The sequence below is a fragment of the Drosophila subpulchrella genome, chromosome 3R (genome assembly GCF_014743375.2).
Source record: "Drosophila subpulchrella strain 33 F10 #4 breed RU33 chromosome 3R, RU_Dsub_v1.1 Primary Assembly, whole genome shotgun sequence".
Lineage (NCBI taxonomy): Eukaryota > Metazoa > Arthropoda > Insecta > Diptera > Drosophilidae > Drosophila > Drosophila subpulchrella.
The window spans coordinates 2,462,777-2,489,002 of NC_050609.1; the positions used below are offsets into that span (position 1 = coordinate 2,462,777).

The 26,226-nt window shown below is 40.6% G+C and overlaps 2 protein-coding genes across 3 annotated transcripts; one reads left to right on the forward strand and one right to left on the reverse strand.

Moving 5' to 3' along the window:
* Positions 1-264: 264 nt before the first annotated feature.
* On the reverse strand, positions 265-24,608 carry LOC119551913. The gene is made up of 6 exons (XM_037861531.1): positions 24,495-24,608; positions 23,143-23,860; positions 4,044-4,303; positions 3,194-3,392; positions 2,855-2,961; positions 265-2,795 (listed from the first exon to the last, which is right to left on the reverse strand). Exons 1-6 carry the CDS (start codon positions 24,606-24,608, stop codon positions 2,664-2,666), a joined length of 1,530 nt encoding a protein of 509 aa, XP_037717459.1. The 3' UTR covers positions 265-2,663.
* Positions 5,762-21,946, forward strand: LOC119551140. Of its 2 annotated transcripts, none has more exons than XM_037860334.1 (8): positions 5,762-5,831; positions 18,189-18,369; positions 18,441-18,528; positions 19,043-19,382; positions 19,440-19,618; positions 19,802-20,065; positions 21,394-21,519; positions 21,580-21,946. In XM_037860334.1, the coding sequence occupies exons 1-8, from the start codon at positions 5,815-5,817 to the stop codon at positions 21,741-21,743; spliced, it is 1,359 nt and encodes a 452-aa protein (XP_037716262.1). In that variant the 5' UTR covers positions 5,762-5,814; the 3' UTR covers positions 21,744-21,946. The 2 variants fall into 2 exon arrangements, with proteins under 2 accessions (XP_037716262.1, XP_037716269.1); XM_037860341.1 differs by having other exon boundaries at positions 5,806-5,914.
* Positions 24,609-26,226: the final 1,618 nt, after the last annotated feature.

A 26,226-nucleotide genomic window follows, 5' to 3' on the forward strand; every position in this document is an offset into this window, starting at 1 on the left:
CCAGACCGTCAAAGTTTTTCTTCAATTCGCCGCGCCTCGTTTGAATTCGCTGGATACACCAGATGGCGTGTTGGTAAACGCTAGTTAGTGCTACCAGATCGTTAAAATTATAACAAGAGGAAGAAGAAGATGGAAGGCGCCTTTATTCAAGAATTTGAAAAATTTTGAGCTATTATAGCTTGATAATAATGGGAGAACGAGAAGGAATAATAAAAGAAAAGAAAGAAAACCACAGTTTATTTTCCTTTTGCATATCAGTATATTTATCGATTTTGCTCATATTATCGGGTGTCTTGACACATATTTTTACTGATACATCCAATATATTGGTAACTTCCTTGCGGAAATACATTTAATGCTTTTTGTTAGACACTGAGATGTTGAAAAGGTAAAATTGTACGAAGTTTTTGGTTTGTAGGAGTACGGACTGCCCATGTTTCCTCATGTGGGTCTGTATATGTTGTTTATCGTGTATAAGTTGTATAATAATACGAATACCATTGCCTCCGCAAGTTTTGCAGCAATATTGCCCCGACTTTTTTCATCCTGTATCCTATATTGCAATGCGCTAGTATTGGCCACATTCACGCACACACGCACATGCACACCTTTGTTAATTTATTTTGATTAAACTTCATAACTTTAATACCTGATCATTACAGTTTAGTTTTAATTAGTTTAGCTATAATTGCATAGTTGTATATTATCTGTTTTCATATTATATATCGAGTGTTTCGATTTTTTTTATCCCCTCGTCATACGCAAATTACGACAACATTTTCAAATTCAAATTTAATGCTCAACATTTAACTACACAAACAACGGAACTCATCGCTTAGACTTAACCATCTAAATGAAATTTTGTTAATTCACTCTAGAGTATGGATTTGCATAATTAATTTGCTATTTTACCAACAATTATCTATTTTTATTTATATATTATAAATGTTTTGCTGCTGATGCAGTTCTTTTTTTTTGGTTTGTGGTTGTTGAAAGGCTAGCGTTATCAAATGTTTGTAATACCTTCGCGATACTAAACGCTGGGGAAGGCAGGCAGATAAATAATATATATTTAAAAGCGTTCGTAATGACTGGGGTTAGGGGTAAATTAACCGGCAATCGGAGGCTGTGAAGCATATAATGGACAGGCAAACAATTGTTCGACTAATTTATGCACTCAATTGCACTTTCATTGATAGCTGCGGCTTTTCGAATCTGTTTCTGATTTGCCTATATTCAGATATGTATGCACTGTGTATCGGTGGGTGTGTCAGTAGAGTTACAGTGGAAAAGAAGGGCTTCTCCCTTTCAAATTGCCACCTTTTGGAGCAGTAAATAAAATAGATTTCCCATCGAAAAAGAACATAAATGAAAATTGTGGGTTTCTAGCTCTCGTAAAAAGTTGTAAGCTCGTCTAGGTTTTCCTTTGGTCTTTTGTATTCGAGTGTTTGCATTATGTCCTTGAGTCGGGGGATTACAAAGCTACAAGGTATGCACAACAACAAATCCATGAATACACACATCTCAACTGAATTTATGAAATACACATTTGCATTTCGGTTTGTTTGCGCGTTGCAGAGGACTTAAAGCTGAACGTTTCGATACACACATAAAGCATTTACTTCTTACGAATAGTAATGGTAATACTGGCCGAACTGGAAATCAACAATAGGTTGTAGGATATGGCATTTGGTGTTTGCTTAAAAGGTGTTGAGAGTTCTCGTATTTGCTCACATCGATTGGGAATATTTCCCGAATATTGTCTAACTAGGTAAGTAATACATCTAGGCGTGGGTCTATTTAATATAATCTGATACACTTTGGTAATTAGTATAATATTCCGCTAGTGGCTAATCGACCAGTTCTTTACTTCGGAAATTAATAAAAAATTGGTGGCAAAGTCAAGCCAAAACAGGGAGTTATCATTTTGTCATTAGCCATTTACATTCAATGCTCCCTATCAACTGCTGTAGATTAGTGTGGTTATTTCACTTTATATGTATATATATTTCTTGGTTTATATTGTAAGTAGTACATACAAATTACACAAAGTTTGATTTTCATTTGATATTTGTTCATCGTTCTTGAGCGCTTCGTTCACTATTTTACTTTTATAGGTAAATATCTTGTGTCTTGTATTTTGTATTTTGTAGGTTTTATATTGTATTCATCTCAAAAGTTCATTAAAATAAATGCCTTTTAGTTTGTTTTCTGGCATTTTAGTGCCGGAGAGTATTCAAGTGTTTGTATCTGATAATGTAGTGTAAATAGTTCCTTGTTCAGTTGGTGGTGGTAGGTGGGTGGTGGTAAGTTGTTGGGTTCTGGGTGTAGTTAGTTAGTTAGTTGATTAGTTTGTCTTGGCTTGCCGTTGAGTGTTGGCTAGAAGAAGGGCCGAAAGAGATTTGTGAAAGACACTGCCATCCACTTGCCGCGGAGGAGCTGCGAAGAAGCTGTTCGGAAATTTCTAAATCACTCCGGAACCACTCGGAAATTCGCATGCGAATTCAGCATACATGCATACACATGTCGAGGTCCCAGGTCCTTAGTCCTAGGTCCCAGGACCTGCCTTCGTGTACGCCGCTGTTTGTATTGGTATTGCTATTAGTTTTTGGGCCCTCTTAAATGACACTCATGCGACGCCTGCCATTTCCGGTGCCCTCGGCTCAGTTGGCGTTGGCCAGCGTTTCGTGGCACACCTCCATGTAGTCCGGATCGTGCATGATGCCCTTTATCATGTCCTTCAGCATTGTGTAGCGAGGAAATATCGGATACATCTTCGAGCTGCCGTACTCTTCCTGCGGGTTCGGATGGGAATAAGCAGATACAATGCAAAGTTTTCGTCGCTTTCACTCACCTTCAGCACTCGGATGAGGTGCCGCAAGCCCAGATACTTTTTTAGCAAGCGGTACAAGTCGTTTATAAGCTGCGTGTTCTCATGCTCGATTTGGGCAGTAGTCATATCTGTGTGTCATATTTTTAAAATGTTATATTAATTTTAAATATGACTAACATCTTATCTTAAAATGTAGTTGGCTTTAAATATTTGTAAACTAAATCATGCAACCTAATGTGCTTTTTCATGATAAGCCTTAAGTACAGTGTTTTAAGTATTATGTATTCGTATTTTATATTTATTTTTATATTTATATTTAATATTCAAAATTTTTGTGGGTGGTCAGCTGATTGCACTCACGTTCCAGTCTCTCCATCCGCTCCCGCCGCTCGGCCGCCTCCTCTGCCAGGCGGGCGGAAGTCTTCACCCCCTCGCCGGACTTCTGGGTCTTCTCCATGATCGAGCAGGCGCGCATAACGTAGGAGGGCACCGTTTCCTGCTTCTCCTGCCGCGGTATGTCCACCAGGGTCCAGTACTGGGTCTCCAGGCGGATGACTTCCTGTAGGCGATATGGAACTAAGTTATACAGATCCAACAATTTGAGGTACAATTTGATTTTTAACTAGTTAGCCCATTGAGTTCTAAGGATTTTCTACAAATAGGTTGAGGACATGAAATATCATAAGCTGAGCTAAAGAAACTTAAATAAGGTTAATTAAAATTTTGTGTTGCATTGAATAACAGTTCCTATCAGCTTAAAAATAAGCAAAAAACCATAAAAAACATAATAAACATCACAAGCACGAGGGATTATCAATAGATTGTCTTGCTTCCTCAAAATCGTATTTTTTCACAGTATCAATCCATCCGTGTACCTGAATGTGTCTTCAATCTGCTGGAGGTTTTTATTTACTGTGGTAAGCTTACGATTTTTATTGCATTTTAAAACGTCTACCTTACGTAAATTATTTTACAGAGCATGAGTTCTGTTCTTTCGAGTAATCATATTTATGTGAATGTTTTGAACATTTTGATAATGACAAGAGTGAAACAGACTGACAGCAGTGTCTACATTGACTAAAAATATAATTATGTATATTTCATATACCATAAATATAATAATGCTTATCAAAAGCTTTAGTATACAGTATTGATAAAAAGTTTTCTTTGTTTAAGAAGACAATTTTGAATACAGAAATGTTTCACCCACCTTTATCATCAGCTTGAGCATGGGATAGCGCTGGAAGATGTTGCGCTGGCTCTTCGAGTCGCCGTACTTGTTCATGAGGTTGATCAGGGCCTTCTTGGCAGTTTCGTAGGACTCCTCGAGACGCAGTCGCAGGGATCGCAGGCGCTCGTTGGTCTCGATCACCTCGTCCCGCGTCATTCCACTGGGCGCCCCCTCGTCCTTCACATCCTGCACGATTCGCCGCACACTCTGCGTGAATTTGCCCACAAAGTTTGTGGTTGCTGGGCGGCAAATGAAAAAAAAAACAATACAAATTAAACGATAAAATAATTATAATTGTACGGAAATTGCACGAAACACTGTCATTCATTATTCGAAATGTCAGTAGACACGCGCATTAACCCTTAATCAATCTGCGATTCATGCGGAAATTATTCGACTATGGGAAAGTCAAACTATTATGCCTTGATGAAATCGCATCGAGCAAGCCCTGCTCTACTCATCTTTATAAAAATTACATTTTCATATCGCCGACCGCGCTGGGACTCGAACTCACGACCGATTTTCGTTGCTGATTACGGGCGCAACGCGCTACCCGCAGCACCACGGCCTCTATCAGAAAATGGCTGTCTTATGTTCGGTTTGGTTGCGTCGCTGTTGATACATTTTTTTTTTGATTTAATTATTTTTAAAAATTATATAAATGGTATAAAATTTATCTGTTTTATTCAGAATATATTAGTATGGATATCATTTTGACAAATTTACTTATAAGTTCATTATTCAAAAGTCTAATTTAATTTTTAACTTATTAAATTTTTTTAAGATGATTACGTTTCATTTTAAACTAGAAGTTTCAATTCATTGTTATGTAATTAAAGTAAGTCCTTTCTAAGAATTTTTCTATCTCATTCTTAAAATTATGTTAAACAGTTTACGAATGTCTGCATATTCATAAAAAATTATAGGGTTAATAACAAAATTTAGTAAGAACCTAAGAAAATTTGCAGAAGTTTTTTAAGCCCCAATGGCATCATAAATTCTTTTCGAAAATTTTCATTTTAAACAGACAACAAAGTATGTAGGTTAATTTGCCTTTAAGTTTTTATTGGTCGATGGGTCTTCATTTTCACGACGCCAATAATTTCGTACCCTTAATGAATGGGAAAACTCCAGCATCAATTGAGCGCTGTTTAATGGCCTTTTCGTTGAGATGTTGAAAAGTGCAATTAGCATTCGTCATTGTCAGTCCGTTTCTGCGTCCGTAAAGTCATGGAAACGTGACATATTTCTGTTCCCGATTTGAGCTGTGGGTCGTGCCTTCAGAAGAGGCTCGCAGATGGCTTTTTCTGGCGGTGACTTAAAACACTGCGAATTAGTCGAGCGCTACATGTAAATGAACATTGTCTTTCAAGAGCGCCAATTCATAATTAGAAACCCAACCATCTGTGGATTCTGACAGAGACATTCCCTTGTGAGGAAACTGCACTGTCAGTTTCCTGCTGTGATTCATAAACGGGCACAAAGTACCCGCATTGTGGGTGTCTGGAAAGCTTTAATTGGTAGTGGAATTCCAACGCTCAAGGACCTTGCCCCCTGACGATGATCGTGACGTACTATTTGCAAACTTTGATCTTTCTGATAATGTTTTTTTAGATATTACATTGAGTTTCTTAAGAGAACTGCAAAGAGAAACGCCTGTAAACTCTCTCTTAGCTTGTTTTATTGTTTACCCAGTTCGGTTCGAAGTTTATACATATACTGCTATACCAGAGAATCTCTCATCAGTTGTATGTCGAAAATCTCTCGGTAAGCATTGCTCTGTGCCGATCCGCGGAAAAGCATAAAAGTCACTCAAAAATAAAATAAAAAAAGCCAAAAACTCATAAAACGTGAGCACAACAAATGAGAAATTCAAACAAAGAGGCGAATATATAAACTAAGCATATACACACCGCGCCAAAAAAGAATCGGGAAAGGCAAAGCGGCAATTGAACTGAAAATTATTCTGTTTGATTGCTGAAATTAACAGAAAAGAAAAAAGCTCTTTACGAACTGTTATATCGAGTGGATTTTAAAGTGAAAAGTGGGATCGTGAGATCGTGAAAAGGGGTTTCCATCTCCTCAGTCGGATTTATTGGCTGGGGCATGAGCATTATGTTGCTGTGCTCCTAATTGGTTTATTGGCTGGGCAAATTTAGCCGATGGCCATCGACTGGCTCTCAACCAGTTGGCCTTTTGCTCGACTGGACTTTTAGCCAATGCAGCAAAATTCCAGATAAAAATCGCAATTAATCCAATCCATGTTTGTTTTTTATCCCCCTGCTCGCCCGCCTGTGGTTTTTTCAAGTACGTCTTCATTTACCCTCCGTTTTTGCCCGGCTTGCATAAAATTTCGAATTTCAAAGAATTTTTTTTGTTCATGATAACATTAATTGCACTTTTACCCCCTGGAATTTCGCTCGCGCTTTTAATCTTATAAATATTTTTGTGTTTCTTGATAACAGTTCTTTAAGAACAACAAAGATTACCGGAATACGTTATCGAATAACCCATAAAGTCTTTTAATGAGAAAATTAATGGAGTTGAAAAAATATTTTAATTACTCTTTAGAAAAAGTTCTTATCTCTTTAAAGTGAACTTATAATATTTTTCAAAATGCTGTCATTCTTTAGTAATCTTAAAACACATAAATCATTTTTTTAAATATCATACATATATCTCAATTTATAATCTGGGGATTTTTTAAAATGCTTTCGTTCTTTATTATATTAAGTTTTAACAATTTAAAAAAAATTTAAATTAAAAAAAAAAAAAGGGCAAACGTTTTGGACATTTTTAAAAGCTTGACATTTTGAAATCAACTTATATAATGGTTATCGTTTCTTAATGGGAGTACAATGGCCATAAAACGGGTTTAAAAGTTATACAATAATTGATCTATTTACTCAGCTTCGCCTTAGTCTAGACAAAAGAACAAGTAACTGATGATCAAACAGCTCCCCAACAAAGTGCATACGTTCAAAGCTAACAAGGCGATATGCAAAGCAATCAACAATTGCATTTAAGTTTTTCACTTTTTATCACGATTGTCATTGATCAGAAAAGTCGTTTATAAGGGAAAAACGCCTTTTAGCCAGTTAAACTCGTTTCGTGGACCGTGAAAGTGCAGAGCTCAAGCTCCTGAGACAGAGTGTGGATCAAAAACTGGATCTGTCTCAGATCTTTACCCATATCCACTGGCAAAGGCAACCAGACAGAGAACCCTCCATAAATAAGCCGCTTGCTCTGCCTCACTTGATGGCCGACTGAACAGATGACAGTTCATACCGTAATACATCAGTGTTTAGTGGTATATGGGTTGATGGGTGGCTGGTTGGCTGGTTGGGTTGGGTTAAAAACTCTCTCGACCTTCCCGCTCATCCCACTGATATCAGCCAAAACGACAAGCACAGTTTGTTTGACTGCCGAGCGGCGGAGAGGCGACTAATGAGCAAAACGGCTTTTGTTTGTCTTTTTGGCCCCAAAGTTCCCCAGTCGACGCTCTTCGGGCTTCCAGCTAAGCAGAGTACCTGCGTAAACCAGTTTTTTGTTAATTTGACAAAACCCATAAGCAAAAAAAGCGTCGACATATGTAAGCTTTTTTTCGGCTCGAATATGCTGTTTGTCTTTGGGCTCTGGCTGCTTCTTTGAGAATGAGAGTGAGAATGGGACTAAGAGCGAGGCAAAACATCACATAATTTGGCCAACAGCAAACGAAACGTGTCGTTGCCGCTCATTGTTTTCATTGGAGCTGAAAGAGACTAAAAGTATCTGAAAGATACTTTTCGCTTCGCACATAATTAAAGCTCTGCACGTGTGATTGACCCGCGTGTGTGTGCCCTTTTGGTGCACAAATATTTCAAGTTCAACATTTCTTGAGCATGAGAAACCCCGGTTTTTGTTTGTTCTTGAGCCCCTATTTACTTCGGTCTTAATTGTTGATTTCCTTTTTCTCTTAATTTTGCCATTCTGCTGTTGGCCCACAAAGCCTGTTCTTTATTCTGTTTATCTGTTGTATTTGTTCGCATTCAGTCAGTGACGTCGTAGAACCCTTATCGGTTGTAGACTTAGGGAATTCCAAGATACCTGGTTTTACACCAAAAATTACTCATTGTGAAAACACTGGTCATGAATCCTAAGTTGAATGACTTGCCCATTGCTCATTGTGGCCACTTTCTAGAATGCCAGCGGTATTTATCAAGAAAATATTCATTTCCTAGGGCAGAGTGCGAAATACATTTTATAGCAACAATTTGCCCTGCAGTCTGACTGGGATTGAATTTCTCCAAGCCCAAAACCACAGGCACGCGCCGAGTATTAAGGTTGGGTGATCACATACTACATATACATTTCCCACGACTGTTGCGGTTTGTCACTCTTACTCTTACTCACTGTCTTAGAATTGCGGTTAGTGAAATCATAATTCCCATGATATACGGAAGCCAGGAAATTCCTAGTTTTATGCACTCTGAGTTCATTAAAAGGTTACTTTGCATGCAGTAAATAGTAATAACTATCAAACTATGAAGCATGATTTAAGCCAAGCAGTTGCTACTTTAGCTCTGACGTAATTGCATTCAAAACCAGTTCGGTTATTTGTATAGACCATTTAATGGCTAATTCTTGTTCATCTTTTTTAAGCTCTAAACATCACACTGTCTGTCAGCGACCTTCAGTTTTCAATCAAAAGATACAAGCCGTTTTCAAGCACCTTTGAAAATCGTCAATTAAAACTGGAGTCTCGCTTTTGTATGAGAGTAATTTAAACCAAGCATTGAAACAAATTACTGTAATTAAAACGACAAATTAATGGTTTTGAATGGGTGTTGAGTTAAAAGCTCAAGTTACGTCAGTAAGTTACTAAGTCGATCAACCGCAGGGTTAATACCCTAACACCTTGAAAATAAAAATTATGTATTCTCTGCTAGGCAATACACTCGTCTTATTTTTGAGCAATTAAAATTTGGTTTCCCACTTTAAGATCTTTTATATTTTTTTGTAGGTTTTGTTTCAGATTTTTTTTTCAGGTTTTTTTTATTGTATAATTATAATATCATTCAGCAAAGAGTAAAACCACTAATGAACTTCATTAAATTTCAATAGCATGTGCCATTTCAAAGTCAGATCTAGGTAGCGATTTATATATCCGCTGGCTAATGAGCATCAGTAATTGGATGTACATTGTACAGATATAAAAATGATTAATGGGTACAGAGTTCCAGAGTGCTCAAGAAAAAGATCATACACTTTTTGGTCATGCCCAGTGGGCACGATGGTTTTGAGGCGTGAATATGTCACGAGCATGAGATCATATTATATAATTTCCAAGAACAATAACTTTGCCAGCCTCTCTCTCAATTTTTCTTGCCAACCAAGCTCGTCGCAATTACCATAAGCCATTAGCCATTGTCTGCATTGGGAATCCTGGTGGCTAATCACACTAAATTAAGCTGAAATGCGAATGAATCATTCGGGAGCTTGAATTTATTTACCGATTTTTGGCAAACGCAATGCCTGCAAATATTTGACTTGTTTGTCACACTCGATTACCGCTGACCTTCCGCCAACGGACGTGGATTTGTATGCAAAGGGCGTGGCACCGCCTCGTCCATCAATAACCCGAACTAAATGTCTCGACCTCGCTAATCCTAGTGGCACGTGCTTATTACCACTCCCCATGGAAACCCGAAACCCCAAACCCCAAAACGCCCATCCCAAAGACCCCCAACCCATTCGCAATCCCTCATCCCAAAAACCATCGAGTTTGCTCAGCGTGTTTTAATTAGTTCGGGTTTTGGCAAGGACTAGCTTCGCAGTGAAAACGCTTTCTGTTTGACTAATTGGCCGCATTTTGTGAGCGCGTGTCTGTGGGTGCCTCGACCACGCCCCCTGCCACGCCTCCACCCTGCCTCCTTGCCTCCCCGTCAACGCCCCCATCAATCATCGAAAAGTCGAAAATTTCGACACGCCCCAGATTTATTGAAACCGTGCAACGTGCCCGTGCATTTCGGGCCAAGTTAAATGACAATTGCCAACTGCATTTCCCAGTTCACGGGGATGCGTCATTTGCATTCGGACACCTAATCTCTAGGTGTGGTCCATAATAAATGGATGTTAATTTAAGACACGACCTGACAATAATCCGCATTAGTCACCTCTATGATGTTGAGACAAATGTCACCTTAAATGGAGCATTGTTTATTGATATATTGTGGCTAATGAATGGGGGAAATTAGAAATGTTAAAGCTGTGTAAATGTTTTCCATGTAGGAAACAATTGGAATTACGCAATGTTTTTTACTCGAAAAGTAAATGAGTGAGTCTCACCTGGTCCTAATCCACCTTGAAACTCCAAGCTAAGTAGATTTTAAGCCAGCATTTTTAGCTGGTCATTCGGACAAGACCGCAAGTTGGCCGAAACACATCAGAATTGTGGGAGACTGGTGAAAAGTTTGTGGTCATCCGACATTGGACCACAAATACCAACTGAGTTCTGTGGCCCCTCTAAATGGCTCAATCAATAAGCAGCCACAATTCCAGGATATTTCCGGTCAAGTTTGGGGACTTTGATTTGCCCCATAAATTCCAGGGCCCAAATGGCAGCTAAAGTTTCTGTACAAAATGCCAATTTGTTGTGCTGTTAAATTGAATTGAAGCGTCGAATTGAATTAATATTTGAAAATCATCAGCCAGAAGTTTAATGGCGATGCCGGATGGCAGTCTTTTTTTATGCCCCAAAATTTAATATGCACTACGGGGCAATGCTATATAAGGCCACTTAATATTTAATGTATGAATGTTTTGGGGGCTGGGGGCGTTGTTTGCCAGAGCCTGGCATTTTCATTAAAACTTTAAGTCACTTTTGGTGCCGTTATTTGATGCTACTATTTTGCATTATTCAAGAAACTGCCGCCAACGCCGCAGTTGGGCAAACACAAGAGCTCAAAGAGGCAGGCCCAAACACACACGCACAAGCACATGAGGAGGCTGCAAATCCTTCGGATCCAGACTCGCATTCGTAGCCGTCCTTGTCCTTGGCAGGATTGTAGGCCCGAAAGGCAACACAAATAGACGTGTGCCAAAATACACAAACAAATGCGGGGCAAACCAAGCGAGATACTCGCAGGGCACACACATGGGACCCGAAAACCGGAGACAGGAAGATGGAATCGGGATGGTATGGATGGTATGGCATGGGATGAGATGGTATCCAGGAAAGCGGATCCACTTTACTTGGGTGGCTGAGCCACCGTTTGAACTTTGCCATTCAAAGCAGCCCGAAAAATGTGCCCGAATAGCGAACGAACTGAACCGACTAAACAAATGCGTAGGGACTTATCCCATATACAGGATAGTATGTATATGGAGGGAGTCCAATTGAAGCCGCAGTTTGGCAGCCGCACAAATGCGGAAGCGTGCGGCATCAGCAATAAGTAGTGGCCAACAGTGAGTAACGGCAACAGCGGCCATGATAATGGCAATCTGTCAGTTCTGGCCAAACTAAACAATGGCCACAACACAACACTATTACGAAACACCATACACACACGGAACGGACAGGATAACGCATTCAGCCAGCGAGACAAATTGACAGACAATTTAGCTGTCAATTGTGCGTTGCCAGCTCGGTCGACAGTTGAGCCAACATCCTGGCATTCGGCGAATGACATTATTAGTTTAGCCCCGAGGCCAGACAAAGGCTAGACCTGAGACATTAGTCCCGACCGAAAAAACCCGAATTTTATAATATACTCGCAATGCTAAAATGATTTACAAGGAATTTATCCCGAAAAAAATTATAACTCATGGTAACAGACTTTGTAAACAATTTTTAAGGATTCTGAAAAATATATTAACTCAAATGAAACTTTATATGAAAACTTAACAAACATATATAATATATTATTTCCGAATTTTGGATATATATATGAAACCGTTTTTTCTGGCGGTTAATTTTTCCGCTTTTTGATTATTTAGTAGTGCATTCTGAGAATTGTTATATATAATATACTTATAATCATAGGAGATTAAATTATTATAGGTATCTTAATATATATTTGGTTCGTTAAATTATCTTTAACTAGTTAAATAGTATAGTAAAAGAACTAGAAAATATATGAAATTAAATATGTGTTGCCTAAGCACTTTTTCAAGCAGTCACCCCATTAAGGCTTATTATATTTCTCAAGTTCACTAAGCAAACCAAAGTAGAGCATTAAATTAAAGCGTATAAAATATGATAGATAGTAGAATGAACTGAAGAAGAACTGTATATCTCCTTTAATCCGAGCAACAAATGCAAAGCACGCCAAATAAAAACGGCGATTTGCCGGATGACGGCTCAGCCGGTGGGGCAAAGTGCCTGGGGCGTAGTCGCCAGGACAAAGGATCTGCCTGCGTAAGTAGCTGTAAGCACAGCTGCTTACTTGGGGGCATTTATCATACGCCGCGTGGGCCAGGCGTTGACATAACAATTAAGCGAATTGGCCGTGCTTAGCAGGAGGGGGGGGGGGGGATGGCGAAGAGTATACCTTGGCAGATAATCTATTTTCAGTTATATTTCAGACCGACATCCTGTCAGTGACATTCCCCCCAGGGATATTTATGTTTTAGCCACTGCCACTTGGCCAAGACATTCGCATTCCGCTGGCTGAGTGCATATAATTTCACTGGCTTTGGCTTTTGGCCCTGGCTTTGCGCAACTTTTGCAATTAGAACTGCAGCCAAGTAGCCAAGTGGTTGCTCACAAAGTGCCATCAACTTTGGCGGCACTTCGAGTGGGTGGAGAGCACGGCCCTTGCAGACCGCAACTACGTAGTTCTCGGCAGACTGGCACTTGTTGTGCTTTTAACATGTTGATATTGTTTCCCCGGTCCACCCGTTTTCCCACCCATTTCCCAACCCCCACCCCAACTACTTTGCAATTTTCGTTTACTGTCACATCGCAAAACTCGGATGTTGGGCATTTCGAATGAAGCCAAGTTCCCATGAATGTGTCAGCCAGTCTGTTTTTGTTTTGCCTCGTTATTGTCCCTGTTTGCCAGCCAGGAGCAGAACATACAGACCAGATACAAAGCCCAATGACAGCTGGGAAACAGGCTGCACTGGCCGCTCCTTTGAGGGCTGACTTGCCTGACGGATGTTGAAGGGGCATATGATAACCAAGTTTTGATACCTCTACCTTGGCCAACCCACTTGAATCAGGCCAAAGGTAAAGACCCTGCTCACTCCTCCAGGGAATTGATCACTGTGAGGCAAAATACTATACCTCATTTCCTTTGGATAGATGTTAGAATATATAAGCAAATGCATATTGCAGTGAGCCGCCTCCATTTCAAGCGGAATGAGCAACAAAAACTTGACAAGAATGGAAGAAAACATTTTCCACTTGCATTGTTTCCCACTAGATGATGATGATGCCCCACTTTGCTCTGTGTGCGTGCCGCATAAATTTCATTTTGAACAATAATAAGAAAAGTTGGCTGCTGCCGTTGGCCTGCGGGGCAAAGCTTCCAGTCAGATCAAAATCACACAAGTAAAAACGGCAACAATGGTGCAGAAAAAAGTGTGTGTGTGTTTTGTGTGCTTAATGCAAAATAACAAAAAACACCGAAACAAAAAGAGTGTGGCGGAAGACAGGAAAAAAATAGGCGGCTGACAGCAGGCCAGGGCCATGTTACGTATACGCACCATTGAGCGGCCAAATCGCATTACGCATACGACATGTGGTCGTTTCAGCAAAAAAAAATGCCGAGCAGCTTAATTACAACCCCTTTGGACTGACCTACATTGATTCGGCATCGACAGGAACATCACAATTATGCAGTATGCCCAGGATTGGATGGGGTCTCATGTGCATGACAGCATTTGCATTCTGTTGCAGCTGCAACTACGTGACTTGCCTCGATGTGCGACACTTTGACACCTGAATCCGGCTGGGAAAACGCCCAGGATAACTCTGTCTTCGGCCATGTCAGGCTCCTAAGCCAATTAGGGGGAACAAAGGCCACCGCATCCAACGGCAACACCACGTGTTGCTCTGGCATAAACAATATATGAACGAATTTCGACCCACACCCCCACCTCACCCCAAAGAAAATACCATTAATGCCAGCGTAAACACTGGGTACATACACATTAAGCATTAAAACGAAATCTTTTCAAAATCACTTTCGGTTTCGGGGGATTTCACTTACAATTTTTCGCTGATCATCAGCAGCGCCGTCATGATGAGCAATACCAAGAAAAAAGCCAAGCAGTTTATTGCGTATTTTTAGGTCAGAGATGAGCAAACAGTGGATTCAATATGGCACGAGGGCAGCTCCGATTGAAGCATCTTCTTACCTCGCTGCATGTTTACCCCACTGTGTTTGCCTTTAATCGCATCTGCAATGAGTTTTCCGACTTTGATGAGTTTGCTCGCCCGGGGCCGGCAGCCGAATTTCCATATCAATTAGCACCCCTCGCTCCGATCGAACATTTCCTGCTGTTTGCGCAGCCCGTATCTTTAGCTATCTCCTTGTCTGTATCTGTATGAATAAAAAACTAATGAAATCCGATTTTCCGTGCCACTTTATGGCTTTGCCCGCCATTCGGTTACTGGCTCGAAAGGCAAAGTAACCGCAGGAGGAGGCCGCAGAACATGTTGCTTCCATGACACTGGGCAGCACAGCATTAGTTACATATCGATTCTTGAAAAATAACTTTCAGCTAAGATATTTTCATATTGGAAAATATTAATTTTATTTTTAAAAAATACTCAAAAAAAATATTTACATTTAAAAATGATATTTTGTTAAAAAATATGTGAAATTTTGTAAATATTCTGACGCTTTGAATTATTTATCCCAGAATAAATAATATCTCTAGAATGTTGACGAAATAAACCACATTCAGAAAAATAAAAATATTTTATTTCTATTATCTTTAGTTAATACAAGATTTTCGTTGAATTTTTTTTTGTATATAAAATAAAAAAAATGTAAATAAAGGATGGGTTGATATTTTTAAAAACTGATCTAGAAAATATCTATGGGGTATTTAAAATCATTTAATACATTTTTTTTTAAACCTAGTTTGTACATGTCCTTTCTGCAAAACACTTTTCTGTTGGTTAGTGTAATCGACCTGGCTGCCAGGTTGTATGCGACGGGAGGGGGGCTATGCTACACTTGGCTGCCCACATCATATTTTCGGGGCCTCAGTGTTTGCGACCAAATGGCCGCTCTTACGGCCAAGCGGCTCCGGGTTCCAGTGATTTTGGTTCCGGCCCAGGTCACAGTTCGCCCGGGTTCAGCTGGAGTCCAGCTGGCCATGGGCCATAGGCTAAATTGCACTCGCCCCGTTGCCGATAACTTTCTAATGAGTGGTAATCGACGTTCGGCTGCATGTGTGGACTGGACTGGCAGTACAGGATGTGCCCTTTGGGTGGATGTGGGTGCCTGAATTTGGGGCAGCTCTCTTTTGTGGCAACTGGCACTCTTCAAAATTCAATTTGGCTTTGTGAAGCGACACAGATGGTCGGTCAACTGTGCGCTGAGGTGAGAACTGCAAGGACTTTGCATACAATTATTAAAATTGTCAGTGGACAGCCATCGCTTTATGATTAATGCACCAACACATTTGGCTTAATTAAAAGCGTCATATTTAATACGGCTAATGGCCGAGCTATGGCATCCCTGGGTCACCTAAATTTCGATGGTTCATCCCACTCTTGATTACATCAACTAAATCCAATTAAGCAGAGCTGCCAGCCACACAGTTACTCAGTTTGCCGGGCAAAAAATGTACCTGCTGCAAACCCAATTAAAATTTCTTGCAGTTTCTGGCCAAAATGGGATTACCCAGGGTTAAAAAGATTTCAAAAATACAACACACATTCGGCAGTTCGTAATTGCCCGAAAATTGCGGTCACTGCTAAAATTCTCAAATTGAGAAAAAAATGGCAGAACTAAATATAGAATCCTCGCCGAAAACCAATTAAGAGCGGACTTTTTTGATCTTGTTTTCCACTGTGTCTGTGAGAATATTAAAATTGAATATTTAATGAGAATTCTATAAGCAGGATAGAGGAAAAAACCATAGGATTGGGGCAACATGTGATGCTTGCGAGTAGGAAAATGCTTTTATTTTCCCAGTTTATTCATATTCATGGTGCAGCGAATCCCGTTTATATTTCCTTTTTTTCTGGGAGTTTGTTTTCCATGCTCATTTATACATCGGCCACTTGTGGCACACTCGAATTGCCGTTGTTGTAGCAACAAATTGAGGGTTATTCCCCCAACAAACTTACAATTTCCGTCGGCTATTCACACAATTTGGGAATCGAGTTTTTGTGCTGCTCCAGGTCCTTATGTTGTTGCAGGTCGTGTCCTGACCCAATATTTTCAGCATCAATGAGCAGGATAACTTGTGTGGATTTTTGTACGAGTGCCTGTGTGGGTTTTCGAGCAAGCAGACTATATATAAATAGTTGCATCGGGGAATCCGTTAGCATACTTTTATGGGTACCAGCTGCAGTTGGAAGGAGGAAATGCATTTTGCCAAATTTATTTTAGTTGATTCGCATTTTCCCTGGCCCTGGTTTTTCCCATCTGATCCACAACGAAATGAAAATTCGCCAATCACCGCAAAATTGTTGCAGCAAAATATGCAAACCGATTGGTAATTATTACGTGCAAATTCAATTAGGTAAATCGTCAGTGAAGGAATTTTCAATTACACATGGCCAGCATAAAAATGGGATTTCCATGTTGTATATGATGGGGGCTCAAATGATTTATGATCTATATATCATGGTCTATGAGTTCTCTGTGTTTTTCACTCCCATTTCGTTCACTCTAATTTCCGTTGGCTCGTTTCCTTCGGTTTCAGATTTTCTCCCTGGCTGGTAATGCAATGCTTTTTCTTCTCTAATTGGTTGTCTTGTTAGCGAATAAGATTGTGCAAAGGAAAACTCAGCTTTATACGGCATTTTCCGGTTTATAAATATTGTGCTGCCATAAACAAATAACATAAAGTAAAATTAGATTGACAGAAGAGACTGCTTGTTAAAATTTTAGCGTTAGGCGAATGATTCAAAAACCAATAATAAAAACGAAAATATTTTGTAGAAATTGTCAAACTTTGAGACCGGAATCATAAAATAATATCAACAATTACCGTGTCTTAAAAATAATTTCAAATGATCTAGAAGCTTTTTGAAATAATACAGCTGACGGGAGAATCGTTGTGATATTGTCCATTCTGGTACTTTTCCTCAGAATTCTTACTCATTGTGCTGTCATTTAATGACGTATCTATACGATATCTTGTTTACCTAAAAGAAGGTATAGTGCTATCTCTCCGGAGGAAACGACACATTGAAATTCGTGGAAAACATCTGTTCTGACGGATGCATTTCATATATATTAAAGGCAATTTCGGGCAGTCGGTTCAGTTTGATTTTAACGACCAGAGAGTAAGGAAACAATCGGAAATATCGAAAATACAACTTGGAGTGGGATATTTTTTTCTATTAAGCAGTCGGTTAGATTAAGCTGCAGTAGGAACAGTGTGCTTACAGCATATTAAAATCCTAAAGTGCTCAGCCATTGTGTTTCGGTGTCGAACAAGTTTTTCCGCTTTGAAACGCTCAGCGAGCCCGCCCTCATTGGGTTATGGCTGGCAGCTTTTGACGTGCCAGGGACCAGAAAAAATAAGAATAAATAAAGAACACGGAATGGGGAATAAAAAGCATAGCAGAAAGCCAACGAAAGTAATTCAAAAGTTTGCCACAGAGCAGAACGGGCAACAAAAGCCAAGAAAAATTGAACTCAACTTGATGTCTAATTTAAAACAAACCCCAAAACCAAGCCGGGGCAAACCGAGCCAAGCCAGATCCTGATCCCGATCCCAGAAGCCAAAACAAAACCGCAACAAAATTTACAACTTCAAAACTTTGCCATCGGCGGTTGTCCTGCCTGATGTGTGTTTCGGTTTGAGTTTGAGTTTCAGGGGGTTTTATTTGTTATTTGTTTGCTTTTTTGTGGTGTAGGTTGGGGACGGGGTCAAGTACATAATTGAGATTGAACTGCAAGAACAAAGTTGAACTAATGCACAATCTTTGCTCGCTGCCAATTGCAGACCCGCCAGCCAACCGAAGGAGATGAATCGAACTGCGCTGTCCACTGGCAGCACCAGCCGCAGACTTCCGGCTCTCTTGTTTGTCCTGCTGCTCGGCCTGGTGGCCCAGACCACCGGTCGTCCTTCGCCGGAGGACGAGAGCGACTTGGCCATCATACCGCCGGATTCCGACAATGTGGAGGTTTGTGCCCGGGTCGAGCCTGAAATCCAATCCGGCATTACTTTACTTGCAATCTCTCTTTCTCTTGACAGATCCACAAAGTAAAGTTCGTGAATGGCGTCATGCAGAAGGATCACCCGGTGATCATGTACAAGGAGGATTTCGTCAGTGAGGATTATGGTAAGTCGATACCATAATTTAGGTCATTAAGTCTAAATTTTGATAGTTTTAGCTATCAAAAGTGGATTATTGATAATATTACTTTAAATTTCTAAAAATTTAATAAACCTTTAGCAATAAACTTTTTTTAACTAATATTTTTCTTAAGAAAAATAATGCTTGAATATTGTTACTTAAAGAAAAACCTACATATCTAAATTACTACAATCAACATGAAGTTAAAATCAATGTTAGTCCTGAACGATCATATCTTGTTTCATCTTGTTTCAAGAAACATACCTAAAAATATGTTTTACTCTTTCCAAAATACCAAAAAGAGGTCTAAAATTTAGCTGTTTTGTTAAGCTATACTATCGATGGTAGGCCGAAACCATCGATGCCTGCTAAATTGTACAACCATCTACCGCTAGCCATTTATAAACTTTAAGGTGACTGTTACAATTGAGTAATGTTTTTCATTATGATAATAATGAATGAATAATAAGTATAATTTTTTATTTCCTTTTTGGTGTAGATCCCACTAAAAACGAGTCAAATCCTGTTCGCCACAAGAAGCACAAGCGAACGCATCATCATCGTGTGGAGCCACAGCAGGAGAACGACGGGGATCAGATCCTTTTCGACATCCTGCCCGACAAGCCGATCGTGCTGGAGGAAGACCTTAAAGCTCCACTAGTCACTTCCATCGAAGTCGCCGAACTGGCGGGACCCGTAAAGAAAGAGGCAACAGCAAAGCATCCCAAGAAGTACCACAGTCGCCAGCGACGACAGACCTATAGACCTAGAAATGAATTAATCGTCCAATATTACTATCCCGAACCCAAAATAGCAGAGGTGCCAGTTTTAGTCTATTAGTAAGATCGACTCACACGTACTAACATAGACAAACCGAATGATACATTTTTTTCTAGTCAAAGGAACCGGCTTCCGGTGGCGGGTAAACTACCCATTCTGACGGGACCACTTAATCGTTATGATCAGAGCCCAGTTGTGGTTGACTCTAGAGATGATTTCGGCTTGGAACACAATTCAGATCCAGCACTGGCCGATTTATCCGTATATACCACTACCACGACCTCGCGACCTACAGGTAGGTGAAAATGAGAAACCCTTACTTTGATTCAATTCCAGTTATTATATGAAATATGATACCAAAATTACCTATAACCCATGGAATCGGAAAAAACCTAGGGCCTTGCCAACTAACCGCCTCTCTGACTATCGCTTTATCTTTAACTCGACCTGACCTATGTATTATCATCTTTGTGAATAGTGACCACAAGGCCGCAGCCCTTCCCGCCCGCTGGGAGACCTATTGCGATAGAACCCATCCGGAGGCCCCCCCAGGCGGTGCCCCCCCAGGCGGTACCCCCCCAGTCAGCCTCCAATGAGCCCAAGGTCAGCAAGTGCGTGTGGGCGATCGTGAACTGCTGCACCGGCGATAGCAAGAAGATACGGTACAACTGCTTCGAGACGTTCGGCTGCCATGGCGCCTTTTGGGGCATCAATCCGTGTGCCGATGAACAAGTGAAGGAAGGTGCGCTTACCAAGGTCCTGAATGCCTACCAATAGGCGCTGCTTACCGGTCCTGCTTCTCATAAAATTGCTCAACGTCTCAAATGCAAACTTAATTTATTTCAAACATATATTACATTTTAACTTTTGTAAATATACATATATATCTTTTTCCGCTTGGAGATAAAAACCAAATCATTTATTTTTTTGCATACAAAACTTTCATAACAAATTTCCGAGTCATAATTGTTTCATTAATAAATCTGCCATTAAAAAATGTACTTTGATGTTAAAGAGTTCCCAATAATAACTTTGTTAAAAATATCCGTTACTCGTATGGCAAAGGGGTTGTATTGCAGGTATACTTTAAAGTTTATGATCCCCAAACTGTCGTAATATATCATCTTTTGAAGGGAATATTTTTACATTGCCTATAAAAACCTATAGGGAAACTATGTCAGAAAACCAACTTATAGCTAATATATTTAAATTTAAAAAGACGTAGGTCAGTGAGTAACGGGTATTTCACGGTCGGATCTTTCGACCTTAGCATCCCTTTATGTTTTTATTCTTTTTATTTAAGCTTCCGTAATCCGGTGATGGACACAACACAACAATCAAAAATTTCCAGCTAACACATGGTTTGGTTACCAACTATTATTTGTTGCCTCATCTGTCAACTATCGCATGCATTTCATTTCATCCAAAAACCAAATTAAAATCACCAATTCACCACGGATACGACTTGAATATGTTTGTTTAATTGGCTGCCAATCGAGTGTCCAGACATGTAATCCGCTCACAATTCGATTGCAATTACACAATCCCTTCAGCCGTATCAATTAACCAACTGCCAGGAGGCAACTGGCCATTGATGGTCTATCTTTTAATTGGCCGTCTATAATGGGTCGCAGAACACAATTTACACCTGCAAAGCCAATGGCAGCTGCATTGCTCTGGTGGTTTATTGAGGGATAAAATTATGTTGTTGCACCATAATTGGCACATGTACACATAGAGAGAAAAATGGCAGTTGTTGACTAACAACAAATAATGTTGGTATAAAAGAATGGCAAACTTATCTAACAACAACATGAGATTGTATATGAATATAATGTATTTTCTGTTGCATAAATGGTACTAATTATATACCACACAATATCTGCCAGTGTAATGAACTCAGCTGCTGTTGTTCATTAAGGCCCGAACTCGAGGCCGTTGTTTATTAATTGAGTGAACAAACAGAGGCGCTCAATTTGGTGAAAGTGGGCACACATCCATACACAATCCAGCACCTACTAACTTGCACTTTAGCACCATGGTTTACATGCTGACGCCTCTTAATTGCAGGCGATCTGGTGCCCTTAGCCGGTTTCTCGCCCCCCGGATTCCCCCAATCCGAATCCCAACCAGCACCAGCACCAGCACCAGCCCCAGCTTCAGTCTCTGCCCCCCGACGTCCGTTCTCCAGGACAGGTAAGCTGGCTAACCGCAAACCCACAACCGCCATTCTCAAATATCCCGCATCCCTTGCAGATGGTTTCCATTTTCCACAGGACCTCGGCTACCAGGAGAACAGCACTTGCCAGCGGGCCTCGAAACTGTGCTGCTCCCAGAGAAATATTGGATCCCAGTACGAGTGCTTCCACCACCACGGCTGCAACGAGAGCATCTCGACCATTATATCCACCTGCTCCTAGGATGCGCAGGATAAGTCCCAATAAGTCCATATATGCACTGCAAATCTGTCTGTGACACGAGCCTCGCGTTTCAAAAGCCCCATTTGCAGCTTTATGTTTCCCAGATTACTAGCGGAAAACACATATAATATACCTATAATATCTAGTCGGCTTGACCAGAGGGGCTAGCCCAAATCAATAAAGATTTTTGTGTTTTAAACTAACCATATATGGTTCTTTTTATGCTCACACAAGTAATAACTAAATGAAATTAATCAACGTAAGTGTACTGGCATATCTATATATCTATCCATTTAAAGCATTTCAAGCTATCAATAAAATTTAATTAGTTGTTCTCCTGCCTCCTTGTTTGTTTTAAATTAAAGCAACGTGATGTTTACTCCGTTTTTTTTTATGTTCTTTTTTCTGTTTTGTTGTTAAATGTTTTTAACCAATTGACTTTAATTATTCAATTACTTAAAGCTTAATTGAAAATAAATTGTACAGACTTCTGAATAAAAATAATGAACAAATAGCCACAAAATTATAATTGGATTCCAATTTAATTCACACTGCGACCAATTGATAAAACTAATTTCCGATCCACTGATTGTCTAGGTTGGAGTTCTTCTCGTTCTTTCCTAATTTATTTTTTTTCATTTCAAGCTCTAGTCCTTCACCCCAACACCTTTCGAGGAGACGTCCCAGGAAACAGTCCTAAGCAGGACAGCGACAGCTTGACAACAAATCTCCGCTGAGTTAATTTGCCAGCCTAATGCCATTTCCCTTGGTATTCAGGGACCCAATCACAGGACATAAGGCGATTACGCAGTGTTCCGCCCACTGCCCCTTTTTCGAATTGTGTTTAACTGAATGGATCTGCGTTGCCCGTTGTTCTTTAAGTATTTTTTAGTGGGGGGATTCACTACACTTGGATAAGGTGGGTTTCCCAATTTTGGGAAATACATCAACAGCAACTTGATTCTTAAAATGTTAAACTCTGCCGTTGGGCATAATTTAAATATTCCTTTACACGAGTTTTGAAAAAAGGGCTCTTCGGAATTTTTAAGAATTCATGTGACATCTCATAACCAACTTTTTAAAAATTTTGAGGTTTAAACTTTTTTTTTTTAATGTCCCAAAAGAATGGTAACTTACATATATGGTCGAACGCCATTTTATTTACTGGACTTAAAGGAAAAGCAGAGGACTACATGAATTCAGGGAAAATATTAAATGTACTTCAATTTATATACTTTTTCTGTAAATTACGTTCTCAGTTACTGCCTGTAATACCTTTGCATTATTAAAGATTCTGGCAACTGTAGTATACCATGTTTCAGCAATAAGCCTTTGGCATTTTTAATCCCCTCCCAGATATTTGTTATTACGAAATTCTCGCAGTACATGGACTACTCACCGCTGCCGCTGTCGTAGGATCTGGTGGTGGAGCCACTGGTATTGGAGCGCTTTATCTCGCGTCGACCCATTTCGCTTGCGGTTGGCTGCTGGTCTTCCGGGCTTTGATGCTGGTGCTGGTGAATCTGGTGCTGCTGGTGTCGGGGGGAATCGGGATCGGAATCTCTGGACACGTGGCACGTGGCAAGTAGCGCGCAGGCTGTGGAGGCAGCCGCCTTTGCAACTGCCGAACTGTACTGACCACCGACGGTGGATTTGGATGCGGACGTGGACGTGGAGCCGGTGTGGTGCTGCAAGTTCAGCGAGGGCGTGGATACTGCGGTGCGACCGCTGTGGTGCAACAACGCCTGGCCGGGAACGGTGGGCGGGAACTCAAAGTAGTTGGCCTGGAGGTGATTGCCGAGCAAATTGATGGCCGGCTTGGTGGCCAAACCGCTCGAGTTTTCCGCGTGGCTGGTGTGACTGGAGGTGCTGCTGCGCCTGTGCTGGTGCTCCTTGTACTGCGGATGGTGCGGATAAGGATGCGGATGTGAATGCGGATGCGTATGCGGATACGGATGCTGGGAGTGGGGCGGAGTGCTGCTGCTGCTGCTGGCGGGGTTCACTTGGTGCGGCGTGGGCGGCGGCGGGGGACAGGCGTTGTTGATGCTGCTGCTGCTGGCGGAGGATGATTTGCGCAGTGATGATGGTCTCAACCCTTTGACAGGGTACAATGGGTACTATCGTCCGGCAACGCGTACCCAATCGCGGTGGTCACTGTTGTACCAAATACCTATAAGTAATGCCAAATAAATAATAAGTGAATGATTTAAATATTGCTTCTTAAATTTCTACATCACCTTACGGTTAAGTATATCACAACTTATCAAATATTATTTTAATATTTTTAAAACGTTATTGAATTTAAATGTAACCCAGGATGAAAACCTAATAAGGGTTGATAAATAAATTCAAAGTTGTCTACTGATAGAAGCCCGTTGCTCACCTAAAGGTGGTGTGAGGGAGATGGAGATAGGCATGCAGCAAATCGGCTGTTTCCGAGATTGCACACTTTGGCATGTATGTATATGGGTATTGATAACCAGAACAAAATAACTATAACATTAAATTTATAATAATTAATTTATACAACTGGTGGTCAATTCTTTTGATATTACAGTGTGCTTTAAATTGAAATAAAATCAAATCCTATTAGAAATAAATACCTCTAACTGCGTAAAAACCAATACAAATTTAACCAAAAATCAATGCGGCATCTAATTCCCTTCGGACAGCACCAAAAAGATGAGGCAAACTTGGCTGCGTAATCGCCATTGTAGCCCATCGATAAGCGGACATTAACTGCACACACACTGGCCGGATTGAGGGCAAAGTGCACTTAAAGCCAACTCCAGTGGCGACGCGTGTCCTGCATGACAACGCAGATTGCGCATACGCCCCGTTAATGTCCGCCATTAGCAACGCCATTTGGGACAGCACGGCCACCGCCGACCATCGGCGTCAATTTTGCCAAATATTTGGCACATGAAATCTTTTTGCGCTAATAAAATTGTACGCCCCTTGGGCCCTCCATTGATTTCCTGTAAAATGCCAGACCACAAAAACTGACCACACACTCGCCATTGGGCGAGTGCCCATCCCCATGAACAGCAACAACAACCGCATAGTAATCGCCTCTAATGGTGCGGCATTAAGATTCACAGAGAAAGACCATTAATATCTATGTTCGGGTCGTAAGTGCCAGGGATTAAACGCTGCTTGCCAATCAAAATTGATTAAGTCGCGGCAACAATTGAAAATTTAATGAGGCGAAGGCATGGGGGAGTCGTTTTTTTCTACAAACAAAACTAATTAGAGCCCTGCATTGGGAAAATGCAAATAAATATAAATTTGTTTATCGAGTTGGAAACTGATTTTTACTCCCTAAAGAGCACTTTACTTTTCCTCTAACAACACAAACATGACCAATCATCGAAGTAGAGTCGATGCAATAAGATCAAGACATCGGCAATAGAATCAATGCATATTGAATTAGATGGGGCAAGCACATCCGCAGTTGCCTGGCGACAGTTCAACAGGTTGTGCCAAGTCGACGAAGGTAAATCAATTGATTAACCGGCTGAGGAGAAGAAGCATCAAATCAAGTCAGCGACGGTTCATGTGGGTCCTGCCAATGCAAATGAAATTGCAGCTGCATTGGTGCGTTGCATTATTAAATTATGGCCAGCCTGTCAGCCTGGCAGACCCAAGTCCCAAGTCCCAGGTGGCAAATCAGCACGCGCAAATAGGGCAGATGCTCGCTCAAAGGCCACCCCATCCCATACGATCCGAAGCGAGCGGAATGCAATTTATCTTAATGGGATTTCTCGGGAAAAAGTCCTCTTCCTGGTCAGCACCAGCCGGCGGTTTCATGGCTATGTTTGTCCGCGCTCACACAAAGCAGATCCTCGGGCCACAATTGCTGTCATTCGCCAGCTCATTTTCCGTTTTCAAATGGAACTGCCTTTTGACAGTCTGTTGCTTTTGTTTCGGGTCAGAACCCATTAAAATCTGGGGCTTTAAAATTAAATATACATACGTTAAAAAAATTACATTTAATTAGTGTTCTAAAAATTATAACCAACTATTTTTGTTAAGCTTTTTTTAAAGCTCTCACTATGAATTTTTGTAAATGTGTCTAAACGTATGCAGTGAATAAAAAGTTTTCGGCATCTCTTTAAAAATCAAAAAAGAATTTATTTTCGGTCTTTTGTATAAATTAATCTGGGATAATATATATTCGTATTGTGGTTAAATATTATGTAATTTTTCATTACCTCCCTTATTTATTCAGCTTGAAAGAAACCACAAGAAAAAGAGTTGCAATGTATCGAGTTTCAACGGAGAGCTTCTTCTTCCACATGTTGCGTGAAATCGGCCTCGATGCGAATTACCATAATACGACACCAGAAAAGGACGCAAAAAGGCAGCCGGCACACAGATACATTCGCACACACGTGCCGAAGGATATCCATGCCAGTTTGAATGAATCTCAGCTTGCGCTTGGCCAACTGAAGCGTAGACAAGGAGCTGTTTGAGTTCAAGC